Source organism: Electrophorus electricus, chromosome 2 (genome assembly GCF_041902795.1).
Source record: "Electrophorus electricus isolate QZ-2024a chromosome 2, ASM4190279v1, whole genome shotgun sequence".
Taxonomy (NCBI): domain Eukaryota; kingdom Metazoa; phylum Chordata; class Actinopteri; order Gymnotiformes; family Gymnotidae; genus Electrophorus; species Electrophorus electricus.
The window spans coordinates 42,086,735-42,101,788 of NC_137498.1; the positions used below are offsets into that span (position 1 = coordinate 42,086,735).

The 15,054-nt window shown below is 40.4% G+C and overlaps 1 protein-coding gene across 2 annotated transcripts in view; it reads right to left on the bottom strand.

The window, feature by feature from the left end:
- The window catches only part of LOC113581142 (SH3 and cysteine-rich domain-containing protein 2-like), a 15,992-nt gene extending 1,532 nt beyond the window's left edge, over positions 1-14,460 (bottom strand). The window contains exons 1-12 of one of the 2 annotated variants that reach the window (XM_027016083.3): positions 14,051-14,460; positions 10,569-10,881; positions 8,450-8,506; positions 8,058-8,152; positions 7,037-7,121; positions 6,347-6,459; positions 5,540-5,603; positions 5,129-5,181; positions 4,816-4,895; positions 3,286-3,337; positions 2,823-2,960; positions 1-1,675 (exon numbers count right to left, since the gene is read on the bottom strand). The exon at positions 1-1,675 is cut by the window's left edge and continues 1,532 nt beyond it. In XM_027016083.3, the coding sequence (XP_026871884.2) occupies positions 1,577-1,675; positions 2,823-2,960; positions 3,286-3,337; positions 4,816-4,895; positions 5,129-5,181; positions 5,540-5,603; positions 6,347-6,459; positions 7,037-7,121; positions 8,058-8,152; positions 8,450-8,506; positions 10,569-10,881; positions 14,051-14,122 (1,221 nt within the window). In that variant the 5' untranslated portion in view covers positions 14,123-14,460 and the 3' untranslated portion in view covers positions 1-1,576. The remainder of the gene's footprint in view (positions 1,676-2,822; positions 2,961-3,285; positions 3,338-4,815; positions 4,896-5,128; positions 5,182-5,539; positions 5,604-6,346; positions 6,460-7,036; positions 7,122-8,057; positions 8,153-8,449; positions 8,507-10,568; positions 10,882-14,050) is intronic. The other variant, XM_027016084.3, reaches the window with a different exon arrangement.
- Positions 14,461-15,054: the final 594 nt, after the last annotated feature.

A 15,054-nucleotide genomic window follows, 5' to 3' on the forward strand; every position in this document is an offset into this window, starting at 1 on the left:
TGCCACTGAAAAAAAAAAAGTCTGTAAAAGTTTCTATAAACGATTATGAGTCTCAGGTGTATGTCTATGTTGTCCAGGATACTGATTTAATCTATACATGCTCTAATGGACATTACTTTAGGGTACAAACTCCAAAAGCTGAGTTTGCAGCCGAAACGTATGTGATTTCAGGCTTTAACTCTTTCCTCTGCTGTCACTTTTTAGTTTTCAGTAATACTGATACTTTATCCTCTTTAAAGTGTAATACACTGCCATTACGATTAAGCACATGGGTTTCAGGCCCTGCTGTTGATACCGTTCTTATCCACTCTTAGTACCCATCATACATAGAGTGGCCACCCATCTGACTGGACAGTCTGGTTTTTAGCTGTACGTCAGGGTGTCCAGTTTTGACGTATATTTGTCCATTTTTTGACATGTTCTCCCAAATTTTGGGGTGGTTGAAGCAATACAATACAATATTGGTCAGTTTGTCACTTCCCTTGCCCATTGGCAATTTTAGGCCAAAGAAAGTCACAGGCAAATTCAAATATAAAGTACAGATGGAAGACACATCAATCTAATGGAATAGGAGTTGGCTCATAGGTTTGGCTCACTACGTTTCGGTTTGTTTAAAAGGTAGAAACACTAGCTTGTCCTGATCTGGTGAACAGCTGTCTCTTCACTTTTTTTCTAGAGTATAGTATAGCATACTCACCCACTGACTAAAGCACACTGCCAAGTCGATGCAAATGTTCTCAAGCAGGCCGACACTCGCCTGGTGGACTGGTTACAAGTTCTGTAGTCTTATTAAGAGAACTACATTTTCCAGTAGCTCTAAAGTTAGACTACTGTCCATTCTTCCTTAGCCATAGATTTATCATCTGTGAAATCTGACCTCCTTTTGTGCCCCGATTAAACAAACACACACACACACACACACACACACACACACACACTCACACACACACATACAAGTACACACACTGTGTCCTTGAATGTAAGGAACATTAAAATGAGGTCGTTCAGAAATAGATAAGTAAATCTGAGAGAGACTAATTTAGGCTGTAGCTGTACTCAAGAGAACACTTATACCACTGCATGGGATAAATTGAAAGACAAAGCAGAATATACGCATGGTAAAGAGAGAACACAGGGGATTCACATGCACACAGATGCTTTTGCAAATGGTGTAGTCAGAAGCACTTGTAGAAGAGCACTTGTGGGTGTCTGTCAGCTGTCCACCTTGCATAACATCCATCTTCATTGAGCAGATAACTGTGGTGGGTTCACGGGCCTATCAGAGTGCAGCATGTTTACCCCTGAGACAGAGCTGGGCTCTGGATTTGTGTCCAAAAGACAGATGTCGCCAGGGTCTGATAATAAATGTTAATGATAGTAATAACGACAATGTGTTTACATTCTTCTTGTGGGAGGGGCTTAGAAATGAGAGCCTCATTTCTATGGAGAGTTGATATCATTGGTGGCTCAGACCATGGTGGAGATGCAGCAGGTCACTACTGGATCAGATCTTCGATGTTGAGGTTGTCGGCACGGGACTGAGTCTGACGTGTGACATCAAAGCCCCTCCAGATGCTCAGATTTCCTCTAAAGAGTGAGCAGGGACCAATCCACGCTTCTTCCCACTATGCAGCTTCAAAAACCCCTCGCTGTTGTCTTTCTTCCCCACACAGATCTGGAGCAGGGTGACACAAAAGCGTTCACACGCTCACCCAGGTACTACCACATTCCTGGCAGGGCTCCCTAAGCTCTCTAAGGTGGAGTGTTCAGGGAGTGTTCAAGGAGTGTTCAGGGTGTATTATGTTAAGTATAGTCCCTGTACCTGTATATTGTATTCAGTGTGGGCTTGGTTACATGTTACCTGTGTTCAGTACAGATTTTCTATGTATAATTCATGATAAGAATGAGGTTTGTATATATATATATATATATATATATATATATATATATATATATATATATATATATATATATATATATATATATATATATATATATATATATATATATATATATACACGTGAGAAGTGAGTTAACAATTAACAACAAACCCATACTGGTCGCATGCCAAAACTATTCATAACTATTGTGTGACACACAATAGTTATGAATAGTTTTGGTATGCGACCAGTATGGGTTTGTTGTTAATTGTTATGCGTCCAACCAGTATGGGTTTGTTGTTAATTGTTAACTCACTTCTCACGTCTGTGGACATTTATTTGGTTAGCAAACATTTTTTCTTTTTATACAAATTTAGATTCCATAAAGATTTAGTACATATAGTTTGTGTTCAGTATGGATTTTGCATGTATTCATTACCTATTTTCTATTTATCTGTCATGTTCAGTACAGGCATGTGTATTCACGTGTGTTGTATTTGTTAAGTGCATATTTTGTATATATATGTAATGTCTTGTTCAGGTTGTGTATGTGCTCAGTATGTGTTCAGTACATCTAAGATGTATTCATTTCAGTATGTGTTCAGCAGAGATTGAGTATGTGTATACTAAAATCAATATAAATTTTGTATTTGTTTAGTATATGTTCCTCACATGTATTTTCCGTTCAGTATGGGTTTTACATGTGTTTGGTACATTTTCTGTATGTGTATTTTAGGTCTAGTACAGGTTGTGTATGTGTTCAGTAGATATATGTTCTATTAGGTACAGGTTTTATATGTGTTCAGTAGGGGTTTTGCATGTGTATGACATGTATAGTACAATTTTGCATGAACATGTTCAGCATGGTTGTTGTGTTCAGTAAGTGTTTTGTAAGCATTCAGTACAGCTTTTCATGTGTCTTTTGTGTTCATTTGAGGTTACCTGATCTTCCTTAACAGCCATGTGACCCAGCTGGCGGTTTCCTTGGGCACCCTGCGTCACCCTCCACACACTCTCACCTGGACGCACTCTCTGCACAAAATTAGCAGGGAAAAAGCCTACCTTGTTCCCACTCTTCCCCTTCACACACACACACACACACACACACACACACACACACACACACACACACACACACACACACACACACACACACACACACACACACAGAGTTAAAATCCATCACCAATGTTGTTTTGATTGAGATTTAAATAAGGTCACAGTGAGTGCTGCTGTAATTTATTTAAGGAGGAAAGGTGCATGTAGAACAAAGTGTCTCACAGTTACGAATATCTTCCCTACTGGTCTGTGTCTTCTATGCACACACATAAGCGCGCGCATACACACACACACACACACACACACACAAACACAAAGTAATATAATCTCAGGAATGGATTCTCACCTTCCACCACTCTTCATTAGAGTCATCAGTGACCTGCACCCTGTCACCAGGACTGAGAGAGTAGGGGGTAGAGAGAGAAAGAGGGAGTGAAAGAAAGAGAGAGAGAGAGAGAGAGAGAGAGAGCAAATGTGCTTTGAGAAGAGGAAGTACATGTACATGTACTTGTTAAAGGTATCAGGTAGGAAACACAGTCAACAACATAAAAATATGCCAAGACCACTGGGCCATCTGTTTACTCACCATAGTATGTGAAGTAACTGTGAGTGTGTGTGTGTGCGTGTGTGTGTGTTTGTGTGTGTGTGTGTGTGTGTGTGTGTGTGTGTGTGTGTGTGTGTGTGTGTGTGTGTGTGTGTGTGTGTGTGTACAAAAAGGATATTCTAGGATTCATATTCCCATATTCATACTGCTCTTTAGCAGATGGTCATGGATTTTAATGTTTCAAACACACACACATACACTCACTCAGATGCACAAAGTCCTCATTGGCCTCATATATATTTATGTCCTTAGCCATCAACAGCAGGTCAGGGAGAGATGCACCACACAAGATATAAAACTGAGGCAACACTGCTGCTGAAGTCCTTTAGGAACAACTAACCTACAACCTCTAATGTCTAACCTTTCACCTCCAAGCATTCACATTCCCTGCAGGAACAGCCAGAAAGTGGGAGTGTTTATCACCACCAATGTGTCAGCTTTACCTAGTGGGAGTGTTCATCACCACAAGTGTGTCAACTTTAACTAGTGGGCATGTTCATCACCACTAAAGGTTCATCTTTAACTAGTGAGAGTGTCCAAAAACTCTCTGGCCTCCTGCTCAGTCTGGGGTTGGTCCTCACCCCACTGGTGACATGTGAGACAGCCCACCACTCTACAGATAAACTGTGAAATAAACCATCCAACATTCCTTTGAGGGGAGATGGGAGGCCATGCTGTGTTGGCACCCCACAGTAAGAACAACTAGTGGCGGACATCTCTAGATCCATCACCAGTGCCCTTATTGCTTGGACGGTCATGGAATAAAACTGCAGCAGTTTCATTTATTACATTGACAAAGTAAGGAACACTGATTTTTTTTAAAGTTCATCGAGGCCCAGCAATTCATATGTTTTGTTTTTCTATAGTCCCAAAATACAAGAGATCATGGAGATAAAGTTTTACTCGGTTGTACTTTGTCTAGTAAGCTCACTGCTGTATAAACTGTCCTATAAACTCACTAATATAAACTTATAAACTCACTAATTTACTCACTGTCTTATAAACATTAATTTATAAAGTCATTGCTATGTAAGATTACATTTACTATTTTATATGTGGTCTGCACCACTAAGATAAGAATGTGTTGCTAGCCAATGAGCACAATGACATGAAATGTCCTGTTGTGCTAACTTTTTTAGGTAAATTCCTGTGAACTAATTTTACAAATGGTGAATTTAGGGTCACAGTTAAATACACACACACCTGTATGAATGCACACATGCACTCACATGCACACCCAGGCATGCACACAAACATACATAGTTGACTTACTGTAGTTGTAGGTCATTGGACTCTTGGGGCAGGAATCTGTATAGAGCAACATAAGTGTGGATGGTGTGAAGTTTTGGAATCTAGAGAGAGGGAGAGAGGATAAGGGAGAGAGATGGGAAAGGAGAGGGAGAGAAGAAATGAGAGAGGGAAGGAGGAAGGAGGGAAAGAGGAGAGAGTGAGAAAAGAGGTATTGAGAGGAGGGTCTAGTTAAACCTCCCAATAAATACACTCTTATCAAAGCTATTCACAGCAACACAAATCCAGACTGGGAGCCTCAGGGTTCTGCCCAACAGGAGCAGAGGAGAAAGCATACCTTTACTGTCTCCTCTGTGTCTGTCTTCGTGTCTTCTGAAGGAGGGAGATCAGCTTTAAAAAGAAACACACCCCATAAGTGGGCATTCCACACTGAGAACGCTCATGGAGAAAGCACTCAGTTACAGGAGCAGACAGCGCAAGCTACACTCAAAGGGCTGATGGCCAAACGCATTACTGGGTTATTAGGACACTGTTCCTGCATGTGTGGAGAGTGCCTGCAGGACTCCATTATCAGTACCGTACACTTGTAAACGTTCCTTCACTTCCACACACGCACACACAGGGCAAGCACTGAATCGCTGCCAGCAAAGCCTTCACAAATAACTGTTCTCAGGTCAGTCTCATTTGGAATCTTTGCCACTGCTTACAACCTACAATAAATCAGTGGAAAATTCCTATTGCTGCTCACCTATCTCTGGGTCTTCATCTGGCTTGTTCTCCGCTTCCATCTCCCCATCCTCTTTCTCACCCCCCTGGGAGAGTTAATGAGCAACAGCAGAGAATTATGGACTTTAATACAACAGACATTTGTCTTGTACTCTCTGGGTTCTCCCCCGCATATGCTCAGTACCTTGCTCTTCGATACATCTTATCCAACTCATCAGGTGATAATGGAACTCTTCCTGAGCACAGTCAACACTTAGGAAACAAGCATTTAAATGTGTGGCACAGTGGTGCCAGGAAGCGAGAAAGTGAAGCACTGAAGTAATGAGAAAATAAATGAAGTCACACAAAATTCCACATGTACAGAGAGGGTATATATAACGCAAGACCTGTGAGGGAGTGACTGTAATGGATTTATGGATTAATAGGGAGAGAACAACAATTTTGATTGTTCCTTTAAGCTTTGTTCAGCATATATAACTGAGGTAATGCAGTTCATATTATTGTCACTATTCACCATTAACACAACCACAGCAAGCAAGAGACTGAATGTTAGATTAAGTTGCATCATAAAGTAATATCCATATACATTTTTAAAAGTACTAATTTTATCTAGCTACCATAACCAAATCACTTCTGAGCTCTTCATTTTCCATTAGCACCACAGCAAAATAATGAAGCGTATTTTCATAGCATAGAAAAATCAGTAAACCTTTTAGTCTAATCTAATAGGAATGACCCTTCTTATTTTACATTTCATAATAAGTATATTATCAGATCAGGCAGAAAATAACATACTGTCTGTAACAGACACAGACACACACACACTTACCAAGCTATGTGTTGGAGATTCACTCATGCTCCCAAAACTAGACCGACTCATCTGGGCCAGAGAAGTTCCATAGCGTAGTGTTGCATACACAGGATCTATTCGTGTCTTTGCCTCTAGAAGATACACAAACACACACACACACACACACACACACACACACACACACACACACACACACACACACACACACACACACACACACACAAACACACACACACACACACACAAACACACACACACACACACACAAACACATACACAAACACACACACACACACACCACTGTGCCTTCTTCCCATTGTAGTCATGTGCAGCTGTGAGCTAGCACATCATTCTATCATGTGTATTGCTCCAATTTCACCTCAGTGCATTACCCTGCAAATACCATAAAGGCTGAAAATGTTTCTGGAACTTTCTGTGACAAATCCCATGACTGGACCTAAACAGGCAATGGCATGCAGGTGAACTGGAAGGCAGGGGTCTGCCTGTTCTTTCTTTACACATTCTGTTTGCCAGCTGTTGAAATTGTAAATAACCAGATGAACTGAATTTGCCAATGCAGTTCAACAATTTATGCAAATATTGGGACTTGTTCGGCTCCCCACACCTCCAGACGGACATTCACTTGTCTCATGCATTCTCTCTGCATCTTGAAGACCCCCACCACTCTGTAGCCATTTCCAAACGCACCTTGTGCAGGTTGACTCTCCCTGACCGGGCCCAGCTGGTCAATGACGAGCAGAGGAGAACTGTAGTTACGTTTAAACATGCCAGTCTGAGAGTGGGAGGGAGGAAAACACAGAGAGATAAAGGGAGAGATGGGGGTGCGGGGCAAATAGTGTGAGAGAGAAAGAGGGAGAGAGTGTGAGAGAGAAGGACAGTGAAGTGAGAAGCAGGTTTGGGTTTCCTTTTTCAGTTTTTTAATTCACTCTTTCCCAAATCCCAACAGAGGATGCACAAAACAGACAAGTACATGCCAAAAATACTGCTCCATTTTTTTTTGTTACAAACAATGCACTTATCTGAATGAGCATTACATACTGCACTTTAGAGCCTGAGTTATAAGTTGATTTCTAAGTTGATACACATTCTGCAGCAGAAGCACGTACACTAAGATAGACTAAAATATTAACATATAACAACAATTAAATTGCACTGAAGTAAAGAAATCTGTTTAGTATAGAATTTGTTTCCATATTTCTTATAGTCAACAAGAAATACACACAGTATCTCAAGCAATAAGGCATCATACAAAAATGTCACCCTTGGTCATGCCTATTCAGCCCCAGCAACAGTGATGTTTAATGTAGTAATGCAGTAATGTGTAATGCTTTAACATGTACTGTACTGTAATGTAGTAAAGAGTAATGTACTTGTGTAATGCAGTTATGTGTAATGCGGGAACGAGTAGTTCAGTAATGTGCAACCCTGCCACGTGTAATGCAGTGTACTGCAGATTACAGGAACAGGGGTGGAGGGCAAATTATTATTTCAGGTCGATGACCCTCATGTGTTTCACTTATAGTATGTGTTCTCAAGAGAAAAAAAAGGAAGACAGACACAGAGGGAGAAAAGAGTGAGAAAAAGAGAGAGAGAGAGAGAGAGAGAGAGAGAGAGAGAGAGAGAGAGAGACAGAGAGGGAGAGAGAGGGAGAGAGAAAAAGAGAGAGACACAGAGAGAAAGGGAGAGAGAGAGACAGAGAGAAGCGTACCTTGCCATAGCATGTTTGCTGGGAGAGTTCTGATGTGCACCATAGATGAGCTGCTATTTTACATGTTTTACATCGTAGCCCCTGTTTAGAATTTCCTGGACAGGCAAGGGGATAGAGAGAGAGGGAGACAGAGAGAGAGGGAGAAGGAGACAGAGAGAGGGAGGGAGAGAGGGAGGGAGGGAGGGAGGGAGGGAGGGAGGGAGGGAGGGGGAGAGAGAGAGAGAGAGAGAGAGAGAGAGAGAGAGAGAGAGAGAGAGAGAGAGAGAGGGAGAGGCATTTGACTCAATTACTCTACATATATACTTTCAAATATATACCACTCTGAATCTGGTCTTGATTATTCAAACCAATTATAAAGACCATTCAGTTAAGAGTAAGAACTTCATACTGACCTGAATTACAACAGCATAAACATCCAATCAGAAGCAGAGTTAGGCCAGTCCCCATTACTTTTAATAATTCAGAAAAGAACAATCAAATATCAATTCCATTTAAAATAGAGTGACCCCCCCCCCCCCCCCCCCATTTACCCCAAAGCACTGGAATATGAAAGCAGGCCCTCCCTTTGACTGTTGTTCTACGCACTATGGGCTCTGAGTTAGTCTGAAATCAAACTGAGTAGAGAGCAGCAAATTAAAGCACATGTGGAATTAAAGGTCTTTATTATAAAAGCATGGCTACTAGGAGATAAGCGACAGCAGTGTGGGAGAGGCATGTTAGAGGCAGAACTGCACGTTTTAGCACAGCAATCCAAAATATATGGAACTGTTTACACTTCTCAAACTGATTAATAACTGATCAATTGAAGAAACAGTCTGCACTTACAAATTTTTACTTCCATAATTTATGTATAGGTTCTCAGACTTTCCCTATTGTAAGTTTCTTATTTCTAAGACACAATAATACACAATAATATGCTAAATACACAAAAGATTGTGGCGATCCACCCCACAGCCTCCACTGGAAATACACAGCTCCACAGTCAGCACAGCAGAGTCCCACAAATGCTTGGCACCACCATTCAGTAAGATCTCAAAAGAAACAGACACAGCACTGCAGTGATGATGCCATTCCCAGTATCGCTTGTATTTCTTGTGTTGTGATGACCAACTCAAAAAATCTGGGCTACCTCAAGCACTGCTGGTCCAGTTCTACACAGCCATAATATAGTTGGTCATCACATCCTCCACCTACATCTGGTTTGGCTCTGCATCTTCTTAGACCAAGATTAAAATCCAACAAATGGTGCGATGTGCAGAGAAAATCATCAGCTGTCGGATCTCCACCCTCGAAGACCTCTACACAGCTAGAAGAAGGCAGGGAAGACCATGGCGGATCCCTCATACAGTGCTGGCTCTTTATTCCAGCAGTTTGCATCACAGTGGAGACCAAGAATGAGAGCCATAAAGACTTGGACCAACCTGCACCTCTATAGCTTCTCTCCCCAGGCCATCTACCTCCTAAGCAAGGGCCCCTCTCACATCCCTCTGATTTAAATGGCAGCTTACCCACTTTATTACAGACACTGTAATGTACATAATCACTATATATGCCATAACATAATCGTTTGAAACGAGAACATTTTTCTTTTTACTTTAGTCATGTCATGATTCCACTTCACTAGCACCACAGTTCCTTTGCATCCCTGTCCCTGTTTTGGTTTGGCTCCAGTTTTTCATTCCATTTGCTTCTTTATTTTGGTTCTTCTGTTCTTCCCCCTCATTTTGTTTTCATTCGTTTCACCTGTTCCGGCTTTCACCTGTTCCGGCTTTCACCTGTTCCTGGGTTGGTTCCCTATCTGTTCTTGCATTTAAGCCCTTTGTTTGCCATGATACGGTGCTGCTCACTGTTTCACGTCTGTTCTGCATGTTGGATGTTTTATATCCATACTTCGCTGCCATATTCTTGGTTCCTTGTTTGCCTGTTTGGTTTGATTGCTGGTTTCCCTTTGTTTGCCATTTTGTTCGTTATGCATTCCGCTTGTGTATCTTGTTCTGACATCCTTGGCTTCACAGCTCTGTACTGTTCTAATGACTCTGTTTATGGATTTGCCCTTAATAAATCTCGCTCCTCTGAGCATTTGTATCCACCTCACAATCGTGCCGCGTTACAAGTCACTGCACATATGCACCTTAACTCGCAATATACACATTCTATAAAATGTTTGAATTTAAATTTATACTTATACTTGCTGCTAAATTCTCTTATTTGTAGATTCTGTATATATGTGCCTCAGCACTTGAGGACTTGTCCATATTTATCTCACATTGCACATACCTTTACTCACTGTTTGGTTGTATACTCGCTTCTATGTTAATACATAGTATATCTTTTTATTTTTATTTTATTATACTTAATTCTATGTTGACAAGTGCACCAAGAGAAATTCCTGGTGCACTTCGTACTTGGCAAATAATTATTCAGATTCTGATTCTGATAATATGTGTGTCAACAAATGGGCCTCATAATTTAAGATTCTTATGAGATCATTTAAAAGGTATAACTGCTTACCCACAATTACGTGTTTGCAAAGCTGACAGCTGGATGGCCGACGAAACACGTGCTCCAGGAAACAGTGTGTCTGCATGGGGCGTGGCTGCTGAACCACAGGGGAGGGGCTTAAAGAGGGTTTGGGGCTGACGGAAGGGGACAGGATAGCAGAGTTGTCACTAGGCAACGGTGAGCCTGGCAACATGGGCGGAGATGGAGGCGGCGGGTCGGAGATGAAGTCAGAAGGCAAACGAGCATCACTATAGGAACGCTGGAAAAAGTTCTCCACACTCTTACTGCGCATGAAAGCAAAAGAACGCTTCAGGCGCAACAACTGCAGAGACAGAGTGAGAGAGAGAAAGAGAGAAAGAGGCATGCATTGTCACTGTAAAGTAATGATACATACACGTTGTATTTTCAATTTTATGGCTTATATTTCATTTTATTCATTGTGAAGTTCTGTATTTATGTATTTTTGTATGTATGTATTTGTGTTGTTACTGATAACAACTCAACTCAAAATTACAGTTTTTTTTTTTTTAATATCATATTTGAATTTGAATGTGACAGAGGTAAACAGAAAAAAAATGGCATCAACAAGCCAAACCTTTACCATAAACATTAATACTTCTTTTTACAAATTATTTTAAAAGAGTATTTTTTACAAATACTTATTCATAGGGTATATCAAACCCCCATTTATGTAGATACTGAAGGTATCTTTCAGTGCTTCAAGGAACAAGACTTTGATCACAGAGTGTCATTCTTGTCTGAGTGTCTCCTAGAACAGTCAGGTTTTTACCACCATGTTTAGCAATCCTCAGCAAGTCAACAAAAACTGAAAGTGCACCATCAGATGAATGCAGGATAAGCTCATAGTGGCATGGTTCACGTCCACTGGTCCTAAATGTCATTTATTTAATCAGCATAAATTCAGCAGTCCTGTGTTAAGTAAGGTATTTAAAAACAAACAACCACAGAAACAAAACAATTTCAAACGTTTGAAGTCTGGCATTCTGATGCTGTAATTACATCATCATGCCAAAACACCAGCATAATCAGTCTGTAAAATGTCTCACTAAAATCATTTCTTTATAATGACTGCTCTCCACTTCTCCATATGGGAGGTCAATAATGAAGATAACTGGTGGTCACTATACCTCCACTTGCCAAAGGATACTATGACACACCAAAATAGGGGAGGAGCAACTTTAGTTCTGAAACCTTTAAAGGCATAGTAGGGCAAAACTGCATTGTGTTAAAACAGCTGAAGATGTGCAGAGTCACTGTGAAGTGGCAGCATTAGGACACACCCCAATCTGGAAACACTCCCATCAGGACACAGACCCGGCTGCACACGCCCAATTTAGTGAAAAACTGTTTATGAAAACTGACAGCTGTTAAAACTAATGGAAAGACCCCAACCACATAATCACGGTTACAAATCTGAAGAACAGAAAGGGCCCCGGGGGTGGCCTACAAAAAGCCTGATCTAAATTCAAGCTTTAAGGCATGCCCTAAGGATTAGTGCTCTTCAACAGCACCCTGATACCCAGTGTGCTGAGCTTTGTATAGAAACGTTTCCAAATAAAGCAAAGACAAAGAGTTGCTGACATTCTGCTAAAGACTCCCAGCTGCTGCAGACAAAGGAGCTCCCACTGATTAATGACAGAGCGGCTTCGATATATATACAATCTGAACATGCAGGGGTTTTGTCATTTGAAATTAATACTGTTCCCCCAAGCAAGATAAGGTTGCTCTTTCAAAGTGTGGAAATGCATAAGTGTATGGAAGAAAGACCTCTTCAGATGACCATTAAGAGAACGAAACTTTGTCATCCGGGAGGGTGATAAAGAAATACTCAAATCCTTCACTTGAATGAAAAGAGAAACAACTTTATTTAAAGTTACTGTGTTCAAAGTAAACATCCTGTGCGGAATAATGCAGCTGAGCAAAAATGTGTATTATATATATATATATATATATACACACATACACACACACCAGATGTTGGTGTGTGTGTGTGTGTGTGTGTGTTATTATGATTAAATTTATTATTATTAACAACTATTTTTTAAATAATATATACACTTTATTAAGTTAGCAAAGTATCTAGTTTTTAGAGGAGTACATGAGTAAAGTATAGGATTTTTAAACTTTATCTCTGAAATTTGAAAGATTCCCAAAGTGTGAATAACCAAGCAAAGTACTCTTCTCCTTAAGAACTACAGTTACCATCTGCTATCAATACATAATTATGAAACAGTAAAAAGTCAAATACTGCACTGTTTAAGAAACAATTATCAGGTCATGAGTTACTCCCCAACGTCCTTAAGGAGAAGAATTATTGCATGTTGACCCTTAGGAATACTGACGTTTTGAAACTAATATAACAAGCAAAGCAGATTTCAACAACCAACTCATCAAACGTATGCCAGTGCGACATCCATTTTCCTGGCTCCAGCTCTACTAAGACTCTTGCTGTAATAAGCTCACCGTTTATTTTAGCAGCCTGATGCTTGACAAAGTGGCAGCTGTTAATAGACAGTAAATGGCGTCACCACCTTGACTGTCTGTAGTCAGTATCATGACTACATCTCGCAGAGTGGCAGACGCTACGGCGGGTTTCTCATTTTATAAACATAAACGTTGAGGAGGACTAAATCCTCCTTTCCCAAATGGACCCATTCAAAACACGCTCATTTAACATATTCTTGTCCTAATTAAGCCTTAAGGCAACAACGATTTTAACTAATAAGTCACAAAAGCAGTATTGTCAAAGCTACTTTGCAATTTGAGGCAAATCAGAAAAAAAAAAACTTTTTTTTTTTGTATAAAGCTATTTCAATCAAGGTGGCATCAATAAACACAATCTCATTTATGTTTTATTATCGCCTAGATCATGCCTGAAGAACTGCACAAATAAATGTTTTCTCTTATCACTGACTCTAACAGCGCAGCTTTTAAAACAACATGAAAGGTGAAAACTTTATATATTTTTCTTAGTTTTGCGCTCTTTTTCTGCTTCCTTCTCAGTGGTCTGTATGTAGTTTTATTTTTGTTATCTACGTGAACCGCACGGATACATGTTTATTCCTTTCCTCAGAATAAAAGTAATAATAAACTACCAGTTATGAATTTCTTGTGATAAACTCGTCGGGAAATGTTCTGACACGTTATAACTTGTCACGTAAAACAGTTACAACAGGTCAACTATGCAATTCTGGGCTAACCGATTTTACACGTGTAAGTAAATGGCTTGACGGGTTGGTGTCCTTGAAAATTATGTATCATAACAGATTTGGTTTAAAAGCTCTAACCTATTGCCTACAGTTAAGACTGAACACAAATGTATTACAGTATTTATACGCTTCTGAAACAGCTATTTATCTGACCTGACGTTCTTTATGTCCGTTATGTGTCGCGTAATAGCGCGGTTGCGCAGAGGTTACTGAGCCACTCGATGACCAGATGGCGAATGCCGGTTCGGTGTCGGGCTTTACCTTTGATGCGGCCGTTACTGACGAAGTGCCCGGTGAGCGCTGTAGCTCGCTGTTCATCTCGTTTTCCGTCATCACCAGTTTGATCCAAGCGGTTCTGTCAGTAAAAAAAAAACCAAAAAAAAAAACAAGAAAAAACAACAACAACAACAAAAAACAATTACTCGGCTAAATAGGCAAAGGTTTAGTATCCTGCTTCTTGTTTCTTATTTGCAAAATTCGTGAGTGGTAATGATATAATAATAACGTCTGCAACTATATCCATTGCGTCGTCTCAAAGTAAACAATCTTTTCCCTTCCAAAGCACCCGAGCTTTCGGGGTTGGCAAGGTCTTCGCCTGCACACAGCACGCTAATGACACTAGATGTTTAGAAATCTCGCTCGGCGCCTTTTATTCTTCAGCAGAGGCAACAGGTCCGCCAAATATTCACGTACCACGAGCTCTCTCATCTAGTAGTAGGTTAACACCCCCCCCCCCCCCCCCCCCCCGATCACATGAGCTCTGCGCTGAAGACTAAAAGTTAATTCTTCTTAACACTCAATATACTAAATTTTAAAGTTCAATTTTTCATATATTTAAAATAACTAAAGATAGTTTCATTCAAGCAAACGATTCAGGTGAAGTTACATGAATCATTTGAAAGATTTTTGTTATGGCCCCATAAAAATCCCATAGGGCGGGGCGGCCCCTGTTTCTGCAAACTGATGGAGTTTTTCGGGGAATTCTCAAACCTCCATTATATGCTTGAAAAACCCCCAAGATATAGAGGGCAATGAATGGGAACCGGTGTTTTAAGGGGGACGGAAAGTCTACTGCGTTTTTTATTGTCTAACTCTAAACTCCTATAGCCTACGGTCCCTAGCAAATTAAGATGACTAATATTAATACGTCTAATACTAATAATAATAATTACAATAGCAACAATGACAACCACAAGAATAAACAAGTGTACGTGGCCAAACATGATTCGACTGGCCAATCAGTCAATATGATGAGCTCTATACAG